The sequence below is a fragment of the Diplotaxodon limnothrissa genome, linkage group LG19 (assembly GCF_057381915.1).
Source record: "Diplotaxodon limnothrissa isolate DT_005_m linkage group LG19, D_limnothrissa_male_GT1.1, whole genome shotgun sequence".
Classification (NCBI taxonomy): Eukaryota; Metazoa; Chordata; class Actinopteri; order Cichliformes; family Cichlidae; genus Diplotaxodon; species Diplotaxodon limnothrissa.
This window is the reverse complement of record NC_140614.1, coordinates 27,129,111-27,154,967: the sequence shown is the minus strand read 5'-3', so window position 1 is coordinate 27,154,967 and position 25,857 is coordinate 27,129,111. Positions and strand designations below refer to the sequence as shown.

The 25,857-nt window shown below is 42.6% G+C and overlaps 1 protein-coding gene across 1 annotated transcript in view; it reads right to left on the bottom strand.

The window, feature by feature from the left end:
• msrab (methionine sulfoxide reductase Ab) overlaps positions 1–24,727 on the bottom strand; it is a 42,663-nt gene extending 17,936 nt beyond the window's left edge. The window contains exons 1-4 of the mRNA XM_085342393.1: positions 24,535–24,727; positions 16,311–16,379; positions 16,035–16,154; positions 11,547–11,651 (exon numbers count right to left, since the gene is read on the bottom strand). Of these exons, the coding sequence (XP_085198519.1) occupies positions 11,547–11,651; positions 16,035–16,154; positions 16,311–16,379; positions 24,535–24,727 (487 nt within the window). The remainder of the gene's footprint in view (positions 1–11,546; positions 11,652–16,034; positions 16,155–16,310; positions 16,380–24,534) is intronic.
• Between the last annotated feature and the right edge of the window lie 1,130 nt (positions 24,728–25,857).

Here is a 25,857-nt window from a genome sequence, read left to right as displayed (position 1 = left end):
CTGTGTGAGGTACGAGAATTATTGATATCACAGTTTTATAATGGAAGACGTGGGAGAAAACTTGATTTCAATATTCTGTTAAATTCCTTTAACATTTTTAATGTAAGTAAGTAAGTTTTAGGATTTTTTTTTCACATTCAAAAATTTAGTGTAAGATCCACAAGTACAAATAGCTGTCCTGTTTTAAATTTGTATATTAATGCTTATAGAACAAAACAACTGTTGTAAAATAGTTTACAGCCAACAGGGAAAAAGCATAAAGGAATAAAAGTGCATTAAGAATCTATATTTATCACTAAGGCTCAGGAGGGAAAAGCAAAGACTTTGGACGCTCTTAAAAAATTCAGCTCCTCCTTCTATCTCTGGATCCATGAATGCAATGGTAAAGCTATTTTCCATAGATCTGCTTGATCTTTATGTGGTGATTTCATAGCTGCAGATCTCTAATGTTGAACATTACCTGTTCCAGAGGAGGTTAGGTCTGCAGCACAAGTTACCATGGTGATATACTCTCGCAAAAAGTAAACCACCTTCAAAATCTGATTTACCCCTAAAATCACAAGTTGTAAAAGCAACCAACAAAGGTGAGAATGGTCTTGCTTTTGAAGTTACGTTACAGACATCAACAATAACAAAATTCCCATATTGTACATTTGTGTTGTTTGTTCAAACCAAAACAATGAGCTGAAAGATGGTAAAGAGATGATAAGGGCTAGTTCGTCACTAAGAATGAAACTGCTCTCATTACAAGTGTTCCTCAAACCAATTGTTAACGTAAAAATAATGGTTACAGCCTTGTGAGTTTGAATAATGGTGGCTTCAGTTGTCTTTAGGTGTTTTTTTTTGGGGGGGGGGGGATTGGTTTGCTGAGCTGGTCAGTGCAGCGCTTCTTTTTAAAAGTGCATCAGACTTTCAATTTCCCCTCTCCTAAAGATTTCCTATCTCCCTGATAGGTTTAACTTTTCAGCCTAATGATGGCCTTCTTCACTTGCATCAATAGCTCTTTGGACCTGGAGCTGACAGCTCCAGTAAACAGATAGAAAATGTAAATTCCACATTTTAAAGCAACTCCAGATCTATTATCCGCTTAATTTATCATGGAAAAACAAAGGTACAGGTCTCACCTGGTCACAGAGCTTCTTGTAAGTCAACTGTCCAATTTCTTTTTCAGCCTATTATGTGGAACTATGTATGAAAATGGCAAAAGGACAAAAAAACGTGTCATACTTCAAATATTTACGTCACTAAATGTAAGGTTTGTTGTACGTGTAAGGTAAAACAACACACTGTAAGCGATGTCTGTTGTTACATCTCAGATGTGGGTGTTCAATCTATACTGTGGCAGAATAACAATTTCCACTCACTGTACGGACAAGATATCTCCCTGACACAGTGATCTGCATATCGTGTTCTCTTTAGATTAAATGCTACCTTACATCATAGAGTGTCACAACCTATCTGTGACACAGTCTGTTCAGGCATAATGGCTATAAGTATTCATCTGGTCTTCATCTGTGGTGTGCTGGGGGAGCAGCACAGCAAAGAGGGACTCATCCAGGCTGGAGAAACTGATCAGGAAGGCTAGCTCTGTGGTCGGCATGAAGCTGGACACTCTGGTGACAGTGGCAGAGAAAAGGACATTAAAGAAACTGATGGACATTATGAACAATGCTGGGCATCCTCTGCACACGGCCATAAACAATCAGAAGAGTCTGTTCAGTGACAGGTTGCTTCTCCCCAAGACAAGAACTAACAGACTTAAAAACTCCTTTGTCCCACACGCCATCAAACTGTTTAACTCCTCTCTGGAGGGGAGAGGGAGGGGAAACAGGAGGACAAAGGAGGGGGGAACAACTAAGCTGTAGTGCCTCTTCACCTCACTGTACAATACCTTGTGCAATACTTTTTGTAAATAGTCAACAGTGCAATAGACTCAATACTTGAAATGTGCAATTCACTTGTATTTTTATTTTTTATTCCTATTTATTCTATTTATCCCCTTTGTATATTTTATTTATATTTGTCTCTGTATTTATATATGTGTGTGTGTGTGTGTGTATATATATATATAACAATTCTGTAACTGTAACTTCGGTCGTTGCTGTGCTTTTTGGAAGTCGAATTTCCCAGAGGAACCCACCCGAGGGATTAATAAAGTTCTATCTTATCTTATCTTATCTTATCTTATCTTATCTTCATTCAAATCAGAGCAGACAAGCAGGCATTGACTGCTCTCCGACACACGTTGAATAAACTCACTGTTACTAATGTTGCTGCCTTGAGGAATTTGCTTCACTGAATATTTCTGGAACAATATCAAATGCTCGTACACTTAAAACATGATCTAAAAACAAAGAAGGCATACATATCATAAATGCAATACAAATAAATTAGTGCTGTCAAAATTATCGCGTTAATTGTTAAGATCAACGCGAAATGTTTAATGCATTAAAAAAATTTAACGCTGATTTTGTTTTTTTAATTAATTTCCTGTAATCTAAGACCTTTAAATTCATGAGCACCTCTGGAGGAGGGGGCAACAGTGTGCTATGCTGGCATTTGGCCTGACAGAAATGATTAGAAGAAGAAGAAGAAGTGACACCATGCTACTATCTAGCTAACACTAGCTAACACACGCAAGCATGGACGAGGGCGGACTTTTGGGTGGAAAGTTTCTCTTTAAGAAGTTGCCTGATGGCTTGTTGGACAAAACGAGAGTAAGATGCACAATTTGCAACGCTGAATTCAAGTACCACAGAAGCAGTTCATCACTGGCGTATCACCTGAGAGCAAAACACCCAACTGAATCCACCTCTACGGGACCTCGCCAGTCTACGCTTCAGGAGTATGGTGCTTGTGGACGAATAACAAAAAATGTGAGAGAAAAGGTAACCAATTCCTTGGTTGTTTGGATAGCTAAAAACTGCCGACCAGTTAGCATAGTAGAAGATGATGGACTGAGAGAAGTCATTCGTGCTGCATCAGGAGATGAGTGTTACAATCTGCCCTCGAGAGGAACCATTGTGTCGAGACTGCACACTTTGTATGGGGACCAGAGGGCTCAGCAGTCCAGCAAGCTTGTGCAAGTAAGGAATGTCGCTCTCACCGGAGACCACTGGACTTCGGTGAACAACGATAATTACTTAAAATATAAAGAATAAAAAAATGTAATTGGAGCCAGGCTATTAATAAAGTAATTGAGATTAATCGCAATTAATAACAGAAAATTGTGAGATTAGTTAGTTAATTTTTTTTAATCTATTGACAGCACTAAAATAAATACATTTGAAATCGGCAATCCTAAGTAAAAGTGATATACAGGTAAATTTTACGACAGTGCATACTTGGAGTAACTTGGATAGTGAGTGAAATAAAATGAACACATAACTGCTCTGACCTTCAGTAAAAACCAACTAATAGTAATTAAGTTTCAAAATGTCACCCTGTTGCTTGGAATCAGTGTGTGTATGTTCTCTATGATCCACCAGCTTGGAACTCAAATACAAATATTCTGCAATTTTGTAATATTTTCTAATTTTACCTTTTTATATCTTTAATTTAGCATTTACTGCATCTATACCCTCAAACTCCATCTTCCGTAAACCTGCATTGTGCACCCCCCACCCTCCAGCACTGCTGTTCAGTGTAAATGGTTGCCCCTCTATCAAAGGCTACCAACTCAATCTTCCATTGGCTTCTCACTCAGAGTCTTTCCTCTGATTGGTTAACTCGAAGGGGTTTTGCAGCTTGGCGCTTCCCTCTGACCTATCCTGCTGACCTGTGGTCCTGAGCATGCTGACCACACACAGAGCACCGCTTGCATATGCACGTGCATGGTGTCGTATGCAGCAACACATATATTAATTATGCCAGGGAACACCATCAAATATCTCGAAATTTACTCCGCTTTAATTTGATTAAAGCTTTTTTTTTTTCTTATACAGCTGAACATAATTAATTTTCCACCTTACAGAAACAGTGGAAGCTTAATATCTCACATAAAAAAGTAAAGATGAAAAAGGCTTCTCATCACAAAGAAGTGGTAGACGATATGGAATATCAGAGAAAAGCCAAGAGACAAACACCCTGGAGTGGTAATTGCAGCTTCCAACACAATTAAGTTCTGAGATCCATCCACCATCAGAAGGAGTCACTCCCTAATCAAAATATTAACACCATCCAAAATATGAGCCTAGCCTTTGATTATACTAACTCCAAATCCATCCCCATAAGCATTCAGCCCTCAACTATGATGGCAAAAAAAAAAAAAAAAAAAAAACAGGAGGGGGGGAAACACCCCAAAAACTCTTGATTCTCCCCTCCCGCCTCCATCGTCTCTCTCAGTCTCTCCATTTTTAACAGCCCCCTTCGTTATTTTCTCCATCCATCAAAGGCAGCAGTAATTATTAATGAGAGCCTCCCTGTTCACTCTGCATTATGCATGAGAGCCTTGCCTCTGAAAGCAGAGGGTAATGGGGGTGGACAGAAGAGGAGGGGCTACAGGTGACACATGTACACACACACAAACACACTCATCCACATATATATGTATATATAGATATATATCTATAGGGCAGCACGTTGGCACGGTGGTTAGCACTGTTGCCGCACAGCAAGAAGGTCCTGAGTTCAATTCCACCATCAGGCACCATCAGGCAGGGGTCTTTCTGTGTGGACTTTGCATGTTCTCCCTGTGTTTGTGTGGGTTCTCCCCAGGTACTCCTCCCACACTCCAAAAACCTGCAGTTAATCTAAATTGCCCATAGGTGTCAATGTGAGTGCGAATGGTTGTCTGTGTCTCTATGTGATAGGGTGTACCCTGCCTCTTGCCCTATGAGAGCTGGGATAGAATCCAGCACCTCCCTCGACCCTGGAAAGGATAAACGGAAGTGAATGGATAGATATGAACACTGCCTCTCTGGGTTACTGATGTATACCTCCAACCCCCCTCCCTGACCAAATGAGAACCTTTAAAGTGTATCTTTTAACACAAATGGAAGCCACAGTGAGAAAAAGAGGGAGGGCGGAAGTCTCACAGGGAGTAGCTACTCTCTTCAAGAGACGCTTGCACACAAACCAGCGTATGCAGAAGCAAACTCTTCTGGGTCTTGTTGCGTTTAAACCTGCTGAGATTTCTTGCAACTCTATACAATTTCTTCCAATGTTTGTCCTTGCACACACACACACATACAAAAAGGCTCCACTCAGCTTGTCCCTTCTGGCTGTTGGGGATAAAAGCACGCCATTTCTCCCACTCCCAACTTCACTTTCCCTCCTTCCTTCAGCACTCTGGGCTTTTTCACTTTCTTTCTCTAGCTCTTGCCTCATTGCCCACTTACTAATTTGTTTCCAGATTTCTTTCCTTGCTTTCTTTGCCATATGCACGTATATGTTTTTTGTGCTGAAAGGATGCAGAGAGGGGCATGTTCTGGCACCAGCGAGTAGCCAGACTTGTGAATTAAAAAAAATATTATTTGCAGGCCAAGAAAAGAGATGAAATAGTAAGAAAGTAATCAGATTAAAATGAAGGCTGGTGTTGTGACAAACTGGTAGGGAGGGAGGAGACGAACAAGTGATGAAGGTAGAAATTACAAGCCAGGGAAGAGCGAGTGGCACACTTTAAACATGCTCCACTTTCCCGCCATCCTACGGAAGTGGGGGCTTATTTTTTTTATCCGTGATCCTTCATCTGGTAGCACTCCACCGCTTCACGTACCGTTCCCACCTCCCCTTCGGTCTTCATCGGCTGCTCTACCATCCCTGTATTTCAAACGCGCAGTTGACACTTAAATAGATGTAAAACAAGAAAATGAGGCACAAAAAAATCATTAGAAGAAAGAACAACAAACATTTCAGCAGTCAAGCTTCTGTAGGTGTCTGCAATTAAGAAACGCTTCTGCATAATTGGTGACTTTCTGCATGCTTCTGAACACGGCGGGAAAAACATGTGAAGTGAATTCAGAACTACTGCACTTGGCAGCACATACCAATTACACTGCAGCACAGTGAAAACTAATGAACTAATGTAGTTTCTTTTTTATTTTTCAACTCTTGATTCCTTACTCTCTACCTCCGTTTAGTGCGATGCATACACAACTCTGGTTACGGAGGAGGTTTAACACAGCCCTGTGCCCATGCTGAAAGATCATCGGGAATTATTCGGTGTTCGCGGAGTCCTCATTTCTACTATTCTGTCAGAAAAGTACACACACGCACGCACGGAAACACAAAAAGATGTATAATGACTGATAACTGCAGTCTTCCCTGTGCATTTGTGTGTGTGTGATAGTACTCAGGGTTGTGCCGTGCCCCGCGGTCCTGTTACGACTGTGCGTGCCAGCAGAGCTCTCTCCTCCTCTCCACTCTCAGATGCTATTTTTGCCCTGTTCTTATGTAAGACGCTCCTGATGCGCTGGAGACAGAGGCAGAGTACGGAGATGGGATGAGGAGAGCATCCCCAGCGGACACACACTCTCTCCTGCACGTGCAAACGCATTCGCACACATACGGACAGATGTACTGTATGCATATATAACATAACCATTCAAAGGAAAAAAATAAGCCATTGCAAAGCTTGCTGTGAGGTAGTGACACAACACTGAAAGGAGGTAGTTTTAAATCAGAGCTGTGACTCTCAGGGATGTTACCGCGACTACATCTGTTTATGTGACAATGCATGAGGTAGATCGCTGCAGTTACCTCTTTTGAAAAGCTGCCTCATCTTACTGTTTTTAATTTCTCCATACAGGAGCAGTGCTCTCTAACATGATCACTTCATAGTTCTGGGCATGTTGTCAGACCACTGTGACTCTAACCCTGAGCTGTTTATTTTTAGCTGCTCCAACAGTGAAGCGAGCTCTACCATTGTACTCCAGTCAGTCCATACTGAGAGCATAAGTTGGATTCCTCGAGTTATATCCCTCTCTACTTTAGACAGAGTTCAGGTCAGCAGTTTCAGCAAACCCAAACCTCCTACTGGGATCAAATTTACATATTATATAATTATGTAAAAATGAAGTAAACAGAAATATAAAAAAAAAAAACCCTGACTGCTCCAAATTAACAGTTACAATAATAACACTCTAACTTCTTTGAGTTTCTGTCCAGAATTAAGTACATGCAGTTTCTCTTCCCTGGAGGGAATATGTTTTTTTAAATATTGATTTTTCAAATGCTGCACATCTTATTTTTCTTTTAATAAATTTGATCTCATTTTGTGTGCTGTCAAATTAAATGTACGACAGGCAGTCAAAAAACTTAAAATGTTTAGGACACTATCACTCTTTATTCTGAAAAACACTTTAGTTTAGACTTTAATTTTGAAAGAAGAAACCACACTTACCTTTGGAACCCCAAATCTCATGTCTAGCTCTGTTTGTTTTAAATATATTTTTTCAGTCCAGTTGTCATCAGTGTTGGGTTATTACCACGAAATATGAATACGTTCACAAAAACCCACAGAAAGAAAGGTTGCAAATTGAAAAAATACATCGAAATATTGAAGTATGAAAATGTTAGAAAACTTTAACATATTCAAATGGACATGCAGAACTCAACCCCCACGCTGTGAACACACGTGCCTCAATCTCCATAAATTAAGGCCGTCAGCATGTGTGAGGGTGTAATAACCGACACCTGGTAATGAGCCCGCCAACCTCAGCCAACCACAGGAGAGAAACAGGGTTGGATTAGAAGTGTGGGGGGTTGCAGAGGTCATGGGTTATATGTCAAGGTCATCTCCTGTGGGATTTTGGCTTTGGATGTGCACGGGCACCCCTGAAATTGAGGGATGTGGTGACACGGGGGGGACACGGGGGTACCCCAACAGGGAATTGACGTGTGTCGCCGCCAGCTGGGGTGAAGATATTACATAAAGGAATATTCATGCTCATTGCAATTGTCAGAAAGTAACCGCTGCTAGGGTGACTCAAATAGATCATGTTTATGTGTGATAGGCAATAAGCCATTTAAATACAGCTTGTCATATAGAATGTAATGCAGCAACAATGCTGTGCAACTTACATTCATATTGTAAAATATAGATTTTAGAACAAAAAAAAAACCCCAAGCTCAAATGTAAAAAACCCCTCACAATCATTTTTTTCTTTTCTTCTTTTTAACTAAACTATTTAAAGTATCTAACCTACAAAGGTTAGCATGCATGTATGGTGCAGACGCTATCAAATGAGGACAGATGCGTCGGCCATTTTAGTTGTACACTTGTGTTTTTGTGTCTATCGGCGTACGCCTGTGATGTCTGTTCACTGACGCAGCATCAGCAGCCCACAACATAAATACTGCATGGCCTCAAAAAATAGAGAGGATGGAGGGAATGAGGGAAGAGGAAGCAAAGAAGGGGAAAAAGAGATGGGGAGGAAACAATGAGGAGGGGAAAAGCCTCGCTTGTTAAGATGAAGGGCGGCGGAGAGGGTGGGGGACAAGGGGAACGGAGGAAGAGATGAGGAGAGCGGGGGGGAGGGGGGGGGATGAGGAACAGGGAGGAGAGAGTGACTAAGAGATAAAAGAGGAGTGAGTGAATGTGAGTGTGTTTGTGTGATGAGCGGATGGCCTCAGGGAGCGGTCGACTCACTGTGCTGCTCTGCGGATGTACTGACGGGCTCCGGGCCGTTTGCTCTCTCACTTGCCCCTCCGCTCCACTCACTGCAAAAGGGACAGGGGTAGGGGGTGCAGGTGAAATGGGTGGGGTGGGAAGGCGGAGGGGGTGATAGGATGAGACAGGAGGAGAGGGGGAAACTGGGACAGAATGTGCAAACACAGAGGAAAGAATTGGAGGAAAGAAGATAGAAAACAGAATAAGAAATCAGAGAAAAAAAAGGGGGGGGGGGTGCTTGTTTAAAAGGGTTAAGGATTAAAAAAAAAGGGTGGTAAGGCAAATATTGAAGTAACAGAGAGAAACAGTGGGGTTTGCGCTGAAAGGTTGGCAGGATAAAGAAATGACCAGATTAGGTGCTCCTATCTTCCACAGGGAGTGCGGAGATAGCAAAAACAGAGAGTGAAACCGGGCCTACAGGCCTCTGTAACAAGGACTCGTCCAGTGAATACACTGACAAGCAGCCTATGCTGCTGTGTACACTCTCTGCATGCACAGTATGCATGGGTGTGCTCTTAAGTGTATGTTCAAATGAAGCAAAGCTTAATTAAAGCTTAAAGTAGGCATAGTGGGCACTTGTGCATAAGGTAAAATTTTACTGCGCCGGAGTCCGCATTAAAGCGAAAGAAAAACTGGATGGGCTCGCAAGTCAGCGGTGATCATCCTCAACGAAATCACGTTTTCAGCTTTCAAGATGCAACAAAATGGCTGCTGCCCTCTGACATGCAATGTCACCCGACTGTTGAGAGTTTGTCATTCACTGGCGTGGAGGGGTGCTCCTGAAGAGTTGACTGAACGTAGACATGAGAAACTTATAATATGGAAGCATGTTGGAATGGGGGGGTGGCTTTATGCAACATCCCATAGAAGCCAGCAGATTGAGACTAGTGTTGCTGAATATGGAAAGGGGGCACACAGCAAAGGCTGCTGGGAGTTTCTGATTGGCTGCTAATGTTGCTATCCAGGCTGGGATTGGTGGAGCTGACGCAGCCCGACATCACGTTGTCGGGACTAAACCCTTTTGAACTGAGGCAAAGCAGAGAGGCACAGATATCAAAACACATACACGCGCGCACACACATATGTGCATGCACACACCCACATGAACGCATTAAAAGGGAAGCATTACATGCAACTGAATATGCACCTGTGCATTGCCCCCCCGACACACACACGCGCATATGTTTTTATAGATATATATCTACATCTATCAAACCTCTGCTGTTTTGATACGTGCCAGGAGAAAACAGAATTCGTAATGCTCCCGGGCTCGTCTTCATATACGATCTCTAGTGAATGTGTGCAGTTAAAAGGGAAAAGAGTGAACTTCCTTAATTTCTCCATTCTCTTTTAAGCCCAGCTCTAAGGTGGACAGAATAAATTGGAGCTTAAGCATGCGTGAAGGCACAGCCAGCGGGCCCTTTTCCACCACTCCATGCTACATTTGTCAAATCAGAGGAATTTCTGCTACACGTGAACCCGGAATCTGAGAAGAGAGAAACGGCCGGGATTCACATTTAAGTCACGCGCAAAGGAGCAACACTCAGGGAGACTGAGAAAAAAGTACATTTGAGTTTGTGGTTATTCCAAAATATGTCGTCTGATCTTACCTGTGACAAAAAAATAAAAATAAAAATACATAGTGCATAGACAATAAGCTGCACACTATTAATAAAACATGAGATGAGACAAGGCAGCGAGTCAAGGGAAATGCATGACTAGTCTTTTGGCCTCACTGCTTTTTCACCGTGGTGTGTCAGCTCGACTCTTTGCCCCCAGTAAGACGTGTCTCTGCTCTCAGCTGTGGTCAACAGGAGAAGAATCCCTTCTGATTAGGAGGATGGGGCTCTTGGATGATCTTCAGCGCTCAGTAGCTTCTTCTTCCCCTGCATCCTTCCAAAATCCTGCCTCATGTAGAACAGCCGAAGTGAAAAGCTTATGCTTGTATTTATCTGGGTATTTGCGGTAGACGCACAAACATGGCTGACATTCCAGTGTATGTAGGTCACACCAGGAGCGATCATGAGAGAGCAATCATGACAGATGCAAAAGGGATGACAAAACCGTCACGGGCAACGTTACTGTGAGTGTTGCGTGCGTGCACACAAGCCTGAAGGTTGGGCCTATGAATCTTTGATCCATCTCTTCCCAAGTTGTCATGCCCCTCCCTACATTCAATATAAGTGAGCACAGTACCTCTTTGCCTGTCCTTTCTGTCTCTCACACACACATAGATGCACACACCCTCTACATATCCTCCCGGTGCATTAATGTTCTTACATCACCTCCTCCAGTGAGCACAGAAAACAAGAGAGCAACAGACTTGAAGAAAAGAAGAGATATGGCTTTTGGGGGATGTGGTCCTTGTCGATGCTGTGCAAGTGCGATGGAATAGCGATCACAAGTGAAGCATCTGAATTAGTTAAGCGAGCTGTTACGACGTCGCTCCAAAGTTTCTGAACAGTCACCAGCTTCCTGTCACTGACTACTTCAGATATGTCGTTAAGGGACTAAACCCACGGATGAAGCACAAGTGAGCACAATAACATAAAAATCCAAAGACGTTATTCAACCTAGAAATGAGCGAATTTAGTATCATCATTGCGTCACCCAGAATCCAATATGTGTAGTGAACGACAAAAGGCTGGTATACATATAATAAAGTAAGAAAGACGCACATGCTCAGTGAGGTTTTCGGGAGCTTGAACATGCACCGCACTGGTGGGTCTCTCCATGGATGGCTGGATCTCAGACACATTAACACTGTCTGGCGTTGACTTACACCCATGAGACCTCCCCCCACCACAACACACACACACACAGGCACACGTCTGGGCATCATCCTTCTGCTCTAATACACCCTGTGCCCCTTGGGAGAGGACTTATTTGAGGGCAACTTTGGGGTTTGTCTGTGAGTGTATGTGTGCGCTGCTACCTTGTGTTGGATCGTGCTTCTCCCAAAAGTGTTTAAGCAGTTCTTCAAGGCTGATGTCTTGGGGGGAGAACACCACTCTCACCACCTCGGTGTGACCTGTCAGACCTAGTGGAGAAGCACAAATTTGCATTAATCTAAGTAAAGTGACACGACATCCCCTCTTATGATGTCCACTCGATCCAGGTTCTCCTTATTTCACTCTGTTCTCCTACATTTCACCACAAACACTGGACATACTGTAACAGCTGATTAAATTTAAAACAATTGCCTACTGAAAACTGCAAAGGAGAGCTCATGAGTGGGATGCTTGTGCAGTGAGTTCAGGTGCCACAGGTAGAAGACAGTCAGCCATTGCTCATGGCACAATGGGGAGAGAGAAAGTGGCAGAAAGAGAGATTCAGATAGAAAGAGAGAGCAAGAGAGAAAGCAGTCAATGTTGGGGTTTATGGTGGAGGTTGCCAAAAGCACTCACTCCTGTCTGCAGCTGCCAGGACCCCGAAGCTTCAACAAGCTGCCTGCAGGCATTCACAAAGTAGGAGCTGCTTTAAGTCTCACATGTAGGTGCATCCGCAACGGGAAACACATTTAGAGCAGAAAAGGTAATCTCAAACGCCAAGCACCCCTTTGCAAACACATTTTTCTTCTAAACATAAAGACAGAGGTGTCAGCTTGGAACTGCTTCAGAAGAAACTGTAAGTACAGTATACAGCACACACACAAAAGATGCCCACACAGAAAGATTTATCAGGTGCATTGCAGATAATAGATGAATGTCTGCCAAATTCATGCATCTGGTTTGAAACCAACTTTCTCTTTTCTAAATGATGCTCAGAGGAACATGGTGTGCCAAATGAAAATGGAGGAGTTCGTTTATTTAAACTGTTGTTACCAAAGTCAAGGAGTGTGTATTAACTAATTTCTGAAAAAAAAGGTGATGCTAGAAACTTTAAGCATATTTTTAGATTTAGATTGTAATATATAAGCATATTGTGCAGCAAAACTCCTCAAGTGTTTATATTTTGCAAGGAAAATTGGAAACAGGTGGAGCTATTTAATGAAATGTGCAAATACTCATAGAAGTACAGTATATAGGAGCTTGAAAGACAGTATTTCATATGACCACCTTTATTCTTCAACACAGTCTGAACTCTCTTAGTCAAGCTTTCTGTGTGTTTTTCTATCCAGGTATGCTTTAAATGCATTGGCAGTGTGTTTGGGATCATTATCATGCTGGAAAATGGAGCCACTGCTTTCAGATGCTTTCCAGATGGCACTGCATAGTGGATAAAAATCTGATGGCAGTTTTCTGCATTCATTATTCCATCAATTATGATACGATCCTCAACACCACTATGACAGATCCTCCACTGTGTTTTATAGATGGCTGAAGACACTAACTGTTGGATCTCAGTTACACGACAATTTAAACCAAAAATTGCAAATTTGCAATAATCGTCTCAAAAGACCTTTAAATACTTTAAAAAATGCTTTAAATACTCTCTGTTGCAGCAGGCTTCCCCTCCCTGAGCCTGGTTCTGCTGGAGGTTTCTTCCTGTTAAAAGGGAGTTTTTCCTTCCCACAGTCGCCAAAGTGCTTGCTCATTGGGGATCTTATCATTGTTGGGTTTCTCTCTGTATGTATTATTGTAGGGTCTACGTTACTATATAAAGTGCCTTGAGGTGACTGTTGTTGGGGTTTGGTGCTGTATAAATAAAACTGAATTGAATTGAACTGAATTCTTAACAGCCACCCTCACCCTGAAATCATTTCTTATGACTTCAGTGAACAGCTGGTGGATCAGCTGATGGGCCAGATGCATCTCTTGGGTCCTGTGTTAGGTCAGGTCTGGATTATTTCTTAATGACATCACTTTCAGATGTCATTTATCTGGTGTAACACAGTTAGCTAAATATATTAGCAAAATATAAAGAAATGAGGGGTGGCTCGAGACTATGCATAATACTGGACTTGGCATATTTAATATGTATTACCTGTATAAAACCTCTAACTCTGTGGGATTGCAAACATTCTGCAAACACAGAACAGTGAGTGTGGTTGCAGACTGGCAGTCATGCTGTGAGCAACTCAACAAAAATGGTAGAAATTCAGCTGGAGCAAAAATAGCTGTTAAGATCTGAAATAATATGACTGTGGTATGACTCTTCAGGGTTGTCGCACATGAAAGGGGTGAAAGTGGAAAAGGCCAGCAACACTAAAGCTGCTAGAGATTCAATTTTTGGCTGAAGGACCCTTCAGCAAGGTGAACAGCCCTCTGGGTGAAAAATACCTCAAAGCCCAACATGGCATCCCGTTGGCCTTTTTAGTTTAATTGTTATCTGCTGTTATAAACAGCAATGAGTGAAAAAGCTTTGGAAATCCACAGAAATACTTGGAATTACCTTCAGTGAGCAAACAAGAGTCTTAAGTATAATTATTGTTATTTCACCCACAGTGGCTATATGAATGCACTCAGAAGCTACGCCTGTGCTGAAGAATGCATTCTTGAAAAATATAACTTCACATTGGGGCTACTGCCTTCTGACATTTCTCTTACAAGTTTCTTATGCCAGTAGCAATCATCCAGAGCCAAAACAGCATGAAGCAATAAAACACACACTCTCTATTGCAGTAATGGCCCTATAGCAAAGCCATATTTACTGCAAACTTTCTGCTCACTGCTCCAAGTCACAGTGAATGACACAACATAATCACAGTGGTTCCTTATAGAAAAGTCCTATATTTAATCACAAAACACAACTGACCTTCCAACCCAAATCAAAAGTGTATGAAAGACTATATAAACAGTCACAGTCTTTCTCCTTTCTTCCACTCCTATTTATTATAGTGGTTGTGATATTAATAGTTCAGATCCTGCACTGAAATAGAATTTACGGCCTATACCTTAGAGATCTACACATGGCCTCCATTAACTCTATCTGTAAGATATAAACTGAACTAAAGTGGAAAACATGGAAGTCGTGTAGTGGTGCTGTGTCGCTGTGAGGATATAAGCAAAACAATGGAGTCTGGAATTTATGGGTTTTTTTTGTTCTAATAACAATCACCAACCTTTTTTTGTAACCAATTTTACCACTTGTTAGTTTACTAAGGTTTGGCAGAAAATAACAAACTAATGAGAGATTTTTAAAAATCCATTGATATGATCAGCAGTCTATCTGACTGTTATGGTTGGAGGACTGGATTCATCTTCATGCAGCACGGTAGAACTGAAAGGTATCAGCATTAGCCTTTGATTCTGTATCGCAAACATCTCGTGCAATGGACTGTTTTACAAATTAGTTCAAATATGCTCATTGATAATAACATCATTTTCTCATCACTCCCAGCTGTCTGTCTGTGTCTGTCGAATCTGACTGCACCTCAACCTCTTCTATTTCTGTCTGTCAGAGCATCCAGCCTGTCCTTCTATCCCTCCCTGGCTCTTCTGACAGTTCCATCAACCCCTTCTTTCTGTCTGTCTGTCTGTCCTGCCTTGGCTGTGTTGACAGCTCCTCGGTCTCATGCCGTCGCAGTGTTCTGCTCCGTCATGGCCAATGGAGCGACGCCTGCACTCTCTCAGCCGATGGACAGGTAACCATTCTTTCTCACACTTTTTTTCCTCAAAAGTTTATTTTACCCATTTCCCCACTTGCTTCGTCACTCAGTCTCTCTTTTTCTGTCATCTGTCTCCATCTCCATCTTCCTCCATAGCTGACCATCGTGTTGCTGGGAAACTGACAGAAAGCAGGACTGGGAGGAGAACAGATAGAAACATAGAAATTCTATGAAGGGCTCTGCTCAGAAAATCTGCCAACTAAGCCCAGAGCATCTTTCCCTTCCTTTACACATGCTGTGCCTTCACCTAGACATTATGCCAGTATGGAGTGATGGAGAAGCCTCAAACTAACACTCATATCTCCTAAAACACAAGGGAGGGAAAAGGAGAGTAAAATCTAACATATTCTCTTGAATATATACATCAACTGCCTACATAAATCTTTTCGACTGTCATGATGAGGACCGCTGAGAGACTAATTTAGAGGGATTCAGACAGGTAGCCAAACATTTTCAAAGCCTCCGACTGCAAATACTCAGGATTTATGCCTTCATCTCCGGCACGTTCGCCAAATCAAACTCTCAGGGAAAGAAGCCCAATCTATGGCGCTTCATACACAGTAACCTCTGTTGGCAAAAACGCCGCAGTACAGCACAGTACAGAGCCCAATCCTTACAAGTAGGTCATGGGGGGGTGGGGACGGGTGGGTGCAGCCCATCTGGAGCGGTGCATTCTGAGTAGTTGACTGCAGATGAAGGGAAGGAGCAAGAGGAAGAGATAGCTTTACTTAAAGCAACCTTTCCAGCTGTTTATCTGTTTTATTTTGGCCATAGATGTAACAGTAAAATGTCCTGCTCAGGGGAAGGTAGCATGATCGGTTATTATAAATCAAAGTGCAGGTATAATTACACAAATGCGTAAAAGCGCAGTACCTGAGCAGACCTCTTCGTAAGTGGGGTTTGGTGTGAAGCCACTTGCATAGCCCACTTGTGTGGAGAAGACTCCCGGAAGTCGCCAGAAAAGTTTCTCGGCTCCCCAGAAACAGCCCATTCCTGGATGCGCACAAACAAATGCATGAATCGCCCCTGCTTCAGCGCTACAGTAAAACCAGCTTCTCGCCAAAATGTGTTACTAACCACAAACTGGTAAAAGAGGATGCCATATTGGTTTATTTCTGATTTTTCAAAAGTGTGATTGTGCAGTCTCACCAAACATGATGGTCTCCATCCCTTCTGGGAAAGGCTCCACAGTTGGATTCCCATTGACTGCATGCTTGTCTGTGAAGAGAAACAGTGTGCAAATATGGCTTCAGACCATAACACAGTGTTGCAACAGTACTGTCACGGTCCTGGGTCTCCTGACCCAGCGTTTTTAGTTCTTTGTGATTTTTGTATTATTGTACTTGTGTGTGATTTATTCTATGGCTTCTAGTTTTGATCCCTTGCCCTTCATGTCTCTCTGTGTCCCCTCTGTTCTGTGTAATTGTGTGTCTTTGCATGTTTGAGTTTCTTGTTTTCTGTCACTGCATTGTGCATTATGTTCTCATGGTTGGTTTTTTGTTACTCTCTCTAGTCTAGTCTCTTGTGTTCCCAGCTGAGTATTTCCCTGTGTATTTTGGTTCTTAGACCTCTGCCTTATGGTTTATGTCTCTGTATTTCTTAGTTGCTGTCTCCACTGTGTCAAGTTCGCGTCTCTGTGTGATACTTCCTGTTTTACTTTGATGGTCCGTGTCTCATGTGAATGCGTCCTGCTTTGCTTGTCTCGTCAGTCCTGATTTCTCCCAGCTGTGCCCTCCTTCTGTGTCTCATTAAACCCCGTCTTTCTCTGAGTCAGTGTCGCGTCGTCCCTCATGCTGTGTGGATCTCCCTGTGTGTCTCTCTGTGAGTTTTCCAAGTTCCCAGTTTAGATTAGTTTGTATGTTTGTTCCCTGCCAGCAAATAAAGCTGAGTTTTGAGTTCACCTCCCTGAGTCTGTGAGTCCTGCACTTTGGGTCCAACTCTTGCCTGCCGCACAGCGATTCATGACAAGTACAAATTACAATACGAGAGCAAAGAGGCCTATTAGGCGCCTCGATTTGGCCTCACAAGTCTTTACAGGCTGCCCCGGGCCAGCAAATCAAAGCCAGAGGCTTCTGTGCAGGAAAGACATTTAAGGGATTACACAGCTTTGACTGCTATTCTATCCCTGCTGTCCTCTCCTCAATACACACAATTAAACACAAAGCAGCAGTTCTGTCTGATCTCTCTCCCTCTTACTTCACTTTATGTGGAATGAAAGCGTGTTTAGTGTGCAGCTCGACACCACTGGGCGTCCACAAAGCAAAAAAGATGACTACACTTCAAGGGCGTGAGCCTGTATAACCTCACATGTGGGGAAGAGCACTGCAAGTAGACTCAATGCCACCCTAATCTTCATCATGTTAAAAATACCCAATAAGTAAAACAAACTGGAGTGCTGAGAGGTAGCACTCTACTGCCAACTGTGCTGAGTGGAATTAGAGTGCTAAAAAGGAAGTGTGTGTGTGAGTGTGTAGCTCGCAGATGTGTGAGGGGGATTAGGGTTTAAGAAGACTGAGGTGACTTAGCGTGCAAATCTCCACTAAGCAAGGCTGGTTTGTACTGCAACCACTAATATTAGTCTACAGATAAACAGGCCACGGGGTACACTAAGAGCTTAGGCACATCCCAATAATGGACGCTTGCGCTGAGTTCAATGTGCGATTACTTTCTGGCTGCTCAGAAATGTTATGTGCAACACTGACCTGAATAAAAACAATCTCTAATCTGATACGGACATAATAGTTCATTTCCTAGATGGGATGATATCCCTCTGCGACAAAAGGCCAAAGAACAGCAGCTACCTTCAGTTTAGGCTTCCAGAAATCGTTCCGAACCCAGACAGCAGAGCACAGAAAAGAAACAGTTTCTGAATGCTTGGGCCCTTAAGATTAAGTGTTTGGAAGACTACACAATAAAAGAGTACACTTGAGCTGATAATACTTTCTTGGCGTGCTAAGGCACTTCTGTTACTTGACAAAAAACTGTTTGTTTTTTACTGTGGAGTAGCACACTGCACAAGCACAAAGAAGTAAAATGTCACGGGGGCCTGGATGCCCTAAGGCGGTCTCTTCTTGCCCTCCTGTTGTGCGACAGTGCTGTCTTTCAGCAGCAGGTTGTTTGGCAGTGCTAGGTCATGTTCACGAGCACAGTTAACTCCAGTCAAAGTATATGAGTGCCTGTACGGGCAAAATATTCTCATCCGATGGAGGTGACTTGAGGAGGTGTGAGAACATTAGATATCTTCCGTTTTTTCCCTGTGAATTTGCATTGTTTCTATCCTCCGCTCACTCTCACCCTCTTGTCCTTTGTTTCTGGCCACGACGATAAAAAGTACTGTAGCTGCCAAACGACTGAGAGAGAAAGAGAGCGCGAAACTGAGAGAGTGAGAGGGAGAAGAGTGTGCGATAGAGAAGGAGGAGAAGTGGGAGGAGGAGAGATCAAGCTTGCCAAAACAATAAAAGGCGTAAATAGCCAGTGAGAAGCAACAGATGAGGGTAGCAGAGAGGCAGTGAAGGATTCTTTTTGGCTTTCGGACCACCATGCCTTTGGGCGCTATATAAAAAGACCAAGCACTTCATCCAAGAGAACACGGAGAAAGCAAACACACAAACAAATAAACAAACAAAAAAGAGAGAGAGAGAGGTAAAAACAAAGTTAGCCAAGAATATGCCGACACAGCACTGTCCAAAGAAGGAAACTCAGAGCCAAATCTCCCCGCCCTCTCATCTCTGTCAGCTGCTCTCCATCTTCACTTCACACTCTCTTCCTCGCACCACCTTCCCATCATCCCTCACTCCCTTCTTGCTAAACATGTGCGCGGCTGCCTGCATGCACGCAACCAGCCACACAATCACCTGCACACCAACCTCTGCAGTGGGTGTTTCTCCCAGGGAGCATCTGGCAGAGGTCCAGACAGTGCCAGGCTGGCTCCTTTCACTGTGCCTGGTCCAGCACCCCCCGCCCTCCCCCTCCAGACCAGCGCCCACACCCCACTCTGCCAGAATTACCCCATCTAACACACGCAGGCACTGAGAAAGAACTGAATACCCTCACTACGCTCCCTCACTACGCCAGCAAAAGAAAGAACAGAGGACGACAAAAAAAAAAAAAAAACAAGCAGGGAGGGTGACTGACTGGGCTTACAAAAGGAGAAAACAGGCTGAATATGGGGGAAGGATTCATGAAAAGGCTTTTTTTCCCAACTTGGATGAGATATGGGCGTAATTTTTTTGCGTGTCTTTGTTTTCTCGGATATCTGAAAAGCACTGCACCTTCTATACAGTGCAGCAGGACAGAAGCGGAATACGTTGGTCACCTTTTGTTGCTTTTAGGATGTCGGTTGTAGGCAGCTGGACCAGAACCAGAAAAATCAAACCCGGACACCCTGCCACTCTGCTTGAATCAAGCTTACCACCAGTCAAGGGGACAACAATCTGTCTGTTGTTTAGCGGACAATAAAGCCCAGTTTGACTTGTTTTAGTGGGTATTTAGTCTTTGTTAACCTCCGCTTCTACCCGTGATCCCGTGTTTCTCACCCGTAAAACTGAAGTCCAAGCGCTCCTGCCTCCTCACAGGGACCCAGGAGAGGTTCTATCCCTGGATGCCAAAACTGGCATTGGAAGGTTGATTTCCAGGCTGCTCTGTTTACTTCCTTCCAAAAAAAAAAAATCCATTCTATCGCTTTCCTCTCTTTCGTCCCCTTCCCTCCCTCTTTCCTATTCCCCTTCCTAGCTTCACACAGGTTGGCAGGGACTCAGGCACGAGTCGTCGGAGCAGGCTGATGCTTTATGCCGCTGCCAACTACTCCTCTGCTGAATGGGAGGGTGGGTAGGGGCGAGAAAGAGTGGAACAAATTGGGGAGGGGGGGATAAAAAAAAATACCATTAAAAGGTAAGTAATGAAAACTTTGCTGCTGTGGCCTGTAAACAACTAACCCAACTTGTTATTGTGATGCATACATACACCTCACACAGTCACTATTCTGGGTTGGAAAAAGATTGCGATTATTACATCAGCTCCACTATTCCCCTTCCTCAAAGATGGAGGAGCATCCTGTTTGGGCCTGCTCGTAAATCTAACACAAGCCGGTGTGATGGGAAAAAAATAAAACAGTCTCCAAGTGGCCCAAGAAAAATGCTCATTCTCCCCCTACACATATATGAGAGCAAATCCAATGATTTTCTATACAGCTAGTGTCACAGAGGGGTTTACTCCAGAGTGCACTGACCAAGATGCATGAAGAGTGTAAAGGTCTCCAATTCACTGACTGACTGTGGTATGGAAACCATACAAGAATCAAATGACAGATTTCAGGTTATGTTCTTGCGCTGACATTCTAGTAAAAATCAGTGAGCTGCAGGACCGCCCATAAGCAAATCTCTCATTTATTTATCTTCTGTTTGGATACTTAATTTATATGTTTACTCAACGCATGCATGCTTTCTCCCCCTCCAAGCTCTTTCCAAAACTAGGAACCCAAGGGCATCAAGAGACGGAAGAGAAGCAACAGAGGTATAACACCAGAAATATATCTTCTCTATGAAGCTGCTTTTAAGAGTTATAGTGAAACATGTAGCAGAGATTGATTTTAGTCAGCTGACCTCCCCCATCCTGTTTAGAAGAAATATTGGCAGTCTATCCCGCACTGACTCAAAATAATAGCTACTGTGCCCCTACCATGTAGCAATCTGCCACTGGATCATTCTCGCCAAGGTCACTGAGTACATTATACAGACTGGAGCAAGGAAGGGAGAGAACACAGGACAACAGGACATCTGAACAAGAAACGGGGTGCTTCTTTAAATGGAAGGCTAGAAGTAGCTTTCAAAATTAGCGATCTTCATTGTGGACAGGACGCAAGTGCGTGCACTCGGACACACACGAGGCTGGGACAGCACAGGGCATATGTGGAGACCGTTCTTGCAATCCTTAAATTACTCATGCTTAATGGCTCACACCGTCAAACACAGAAGCATGCTATTCCAACACACACATACACACACTTGAACGACCCCATCTAAACTGCTCCCCCATGGTGAAAGGGGAGGAACAGATTTCTGCCATGCGGTGTCTCCGAGCTGCTTCAACAGACGGAGAAGGAACTTACGACGGGGCGGAGCCTTCATGCGCATAATGCCCAGATGGACCTCTGGACGCTGCGGCACGGCTTCATCCTATGCGCTCACACCCAGGTCCCACAATGCACTTTGTGGATAGAGCTATCTATGTTCATATCACACCACGATTCTCCTTGGTGGTACACTGATACTGGCCTTGCGGTCCCGAATTAATAAGACGAAAAAGTGAATGAAACGACAAGACGAGCTGAGGTGAGGCAGGGATGTTTGACTCACAGAATGAATGATATTCCGAACAGTTCAGCAAAAAGTAGTAAAATGATTTCATTCAGTTGTTTAAATGTGACATTTTCTGTGCCAGGATGGCTATAACAGAGCTGAGGACTTGATCCAAACAGATTTGTGTTATCCTGACTTAATCAACAACTATTTGTACACAATCCCACCACATATCCCAACAGGCTTTTGCTGCCACTACAGATTTTGTTGTTGACTGAAAGATTTTATTACTGTCCACAGACTACATCACACAAATTCACTAAACAGGCTAAACAGAGGGGTGAGGGGAAAAATACAGATACAGTACAGTGACACCAAATATCGACATTTTATTCATTAAATCAAACTACTATGGAAATACAACAAACGCGAGGGCTGATCTCATGCACCACCATCTTGAGATAATGTTACTCGACCAAACCGCTCAAACAAAGGGAAAGTTGCTGAGCACAAATGTAATAGTTAAATATTAGTTTCTGTCCATGTAGACAGCAACAGTTATGTGATTTTTCTATGACCTATCACAGTTAATTGCTGCAGAAACAGGTTGCATGTAATTGCTAACTTAACCCCATTCAATCGCAGACTGATAGCAGACTGGCTCCGTCTTCAGGACACATTTAAGGCAGGTGTTGGCATGCTTGATTATTATCATTTTTGTAGAAAAAAAAAAGACATTAAATAACTTTTATTTCCAACTCTACTAAATAGTATCACAGCAAATGTATCCTGAGGTACTTGGTTTGAAAAGTTAATGTCAGGGCAGGTAAAAAAGCTCCAAACCTCCATATTTATATCTCCACAGTTGTGAAAATGTCAGGCTAACACAAGAGTTCTGTGGATACAATTTACTTAGTCATCGTATCCATATCAGCAACCCATAGTGTGATGTCAAAAGTCCAGCAAATACTAACATTTTTATTTCCACCCAATAAAAACTGTAATTTAAAGAGTAAATAATTCTGACCTGCAGCTCAAACACATTTAATTCAACATAAATTAAGCAACAAATACTGCATCCATTCTAGTCATCGTAAAATGGCCTCTTCACTTACTGTGCAATGCTTGGAAAACAAAACTAAAACTATATATGGCGGTACATAGTCTGCCTGGATGGAAGGGTTGTAGTATACTAGAGCTTCCATGGGAAAAACCCAAATGGAGAATGAATCAATGTGTTGGTGTTGTTCTTACGCCACCGTAATTAATGCTGCTCCAAAACCGTCACTGAAAAACTGACTGTTCAGGATGCTGTGCTGAGTTTTACAGCTCAGGTGGAGAAAAGACTGGAGCCAGAACGTCAATGACACTGTAACTCATCCGGCTCACAATCCATCGCAATTCATGTTATTGCCCGTAAAACGACAAGTATGACTTTCACCTTGAGCACAATTTAGGTGAGGACCCATTAGGTGATAAACGCATGCAAGTTTGATTAAATTCTGACCAATACTGTAGGAGGAGTAGCGATTCTTGAGGAATTGTAGATGGACGGACGAACTGTAAATGCCCCGCCATGGAATAAGTTCACAGGCAGGATGAGCTAAAAATATAGTTTCAGGAGAAGTACGCTTTCAGGGGTTTCTGAAGGCTTTTTAAGACGTGGTTAACATTGTGAAAGTGGTTTAATTCAAACCCCGAGCTTTTCCTGAACCTAAGTAATTTTCTTGACTACCAATCAACCCGAAATCTGATAATCTTCTCTTACTATAATGATCGTAGTGTATGTATGTCTGGTGCCTAACTCTTGCTATATAAACTGCCACCATTATCAACATCTATATAGCGTCTGTAAAATACTTTCTTAACACTCAAAACATTACAAATGATATATATATATGTGTGTGTGTGTGTGTGTGTGTGTGTGTGTGTGTGTGTATAGTAGGTTATCTTAAAGCAAATGACCATTGCGTGTATGTTACATTTACCATTGTTGTTTACCAGCACGGTTTGCTAAACTATGTTCAGTGTCACCTTGGGGTTATTGCAATGTGTTGGCATTCATTTCTGTAAGTAAGTGTTCATCAAACAGTAACTAATAGCTTCACAAAATTAATAAGTTGCATGCAAAGAAGAAGAAGAGTAAATATATATATATATATATTTACTCTTCCTTTTGCCTGACTTTTGAAAGCCTTTCTATTTTTCACTGTGCTGCAGAGTTTTGACAACACAACAGGTCTGGTCAGTTACAAAAGTGGAGGAAGATTTACTTGTTGAAAATCCACCAAGACAGACTTTCACGTGATTCTGGATCTGATCATATTTTCAATTTCTGTCATAAGACAGCCATAATGTCCGGGATAAACAGTCACAAGCCCTTACCATCAGTTGCACACACTGCAGTGCGCAGGGATATAACTTCAGTTAACACAAACCAGTGTGTCTGTTGTGATATGTCTCAACCTTTAATATGGCTGGATTGATCCCTGAACAAAACGTCCAACACCTACGTTGTGCCAAGATGAAGTCAAGGACTTACAAGTGAAAAAAGAAATAAAAATTAAATAACGAAACCTAACACCCACTTGAAACCTGGGTTTTCCTTGATAACTATAATCTGAAAAATACTGTTTTCATTTGTGCTGCCCCTATTTTTCTGCAGAATGGAACGAGTTCAAACCTGTGGTCATGCAGGGCATCAGCACCTCCTACCAAGAGTGGAAAATAACAGCAGAACAAGTTTCTCAGCTGGTAGGTATTCTGCAGATGGAGCAGAGGCTTCGACTGTTTGGAAGCTGTCACCTTAATCCTTGTATACTTCAGCTACTTACTTGTGTACTTCAACTATCTATACACTTAATAATTAGTTTATAAAGCAGTACCAACTGCACATCTTACTTTGCTTGCTCTGAACTTAAAATTTCTTAACAACGACGCTGTTTTCTGTCACTATTTTTCACACGAGCTGTTCTGATGTCACTCGTGTGCGTGTGCCACAGGTAACCTGGAGCACCAGGTGTCACCCCCGTGCCAACTGTTATCTTGGTACAAACTCACCACCGTGCGATATTTACCTGCCACGACCATTTTCTCCTCCCTTCCTTTCAGCGCGGCCTCTCTGCTCGGCATCTGAGTTTTATCAAATGTTTTATCGCTCATTGTTTCAGCGACAGCGAAGCACACGTAAACTACGAGGAGCCACACGATCTGTGTTTGTGTTTGAGGGCGTAAATGTGAGGTTGCCCGAGTCTTCCGGCATGCCTCCATAGCGCCACGTCGTTCCGTTACATAGCGGGATAAAGGGGAGGGAGAAAGGGATGGAGAGACGTCGTCGAAAACGCCATCAATATGAATATTCATCGCGCGTGGGCAACGCCGTGCACTGCATATTAACTAGTCAAGGGGTTAATATGACTTTGGCACAAAAGCCTGCACAGCACCGTGTGCGGGAAAGAAATTAAATTTAAATAAATATCCACGGCGTCCAGCATGTAAATGAGCACTCGCCAGTAATCAGCGCTCATTCTGTAGGAGGTGCTACTGGTGGAGCGGGTTGGAATATAGATGTATGGAAGGTTATTTCCCCTTTGTGGTATTTTATATAAAGTAATGCTCGTTTGTGGTTAACGTTGATGAGAAACAGCATTAAGAGCTCGCAGTTAATATCTAACAAAATGGCTCTAAGCCCTGCAGGATAAATGAAATGCAAACGAAGATGGGCCACGTTTTCGTGGACACAACTCTGACCACATAAACGATCCTAAAATATCGAAAAAGTCATGCCCTTTAAACCCTTGTGTTGTCCTCGGGTCAAAAATGACCCCTAGGTGAATGGCAAACAAGTATATGGGAATCCCGAGGACAACACAGGTCTTCTTGGTTATTTCCGCCTTATAAACCTGACACCTATATTTTTCTTTAGAAAAATCATATGGAAGAATATGTAGAATGAAGAATGTGTACTTACAAATGCTTGGATGAGGGAATGTAAAATCCCAACTAGTGCACGTATATTATGTCTGGAGACATCATTCATGATGATTCGATGACTAAAAAGGCGCAAATTCCAGTCTGAAGTCTTCAAGAAAGGCATACTTATCAATCATCTGACATCTCATTAGCAATGAAAGCTGATGCCTTGGATTGAAAGCTGAACATAATTTCAGTTTTGTGAAACAGACAAAAGAGACAGAGACTAAGAGGTAAAGAAAAGTTGAAAGTATTGGTCAGCTGATGGATAACTAAGGACAACTAATTAATTGTGCCAGAATTTCTACTCTAGAATCTGTTGGTTTTGTCTGTTAAACAAAAAGTCCTAAATCTTTAGTTTAGGACTGTTGGGCAGATAAAACTCCTACTTTGGGAGAAAGTTCACCCAGGAGTCAACAACAATCATT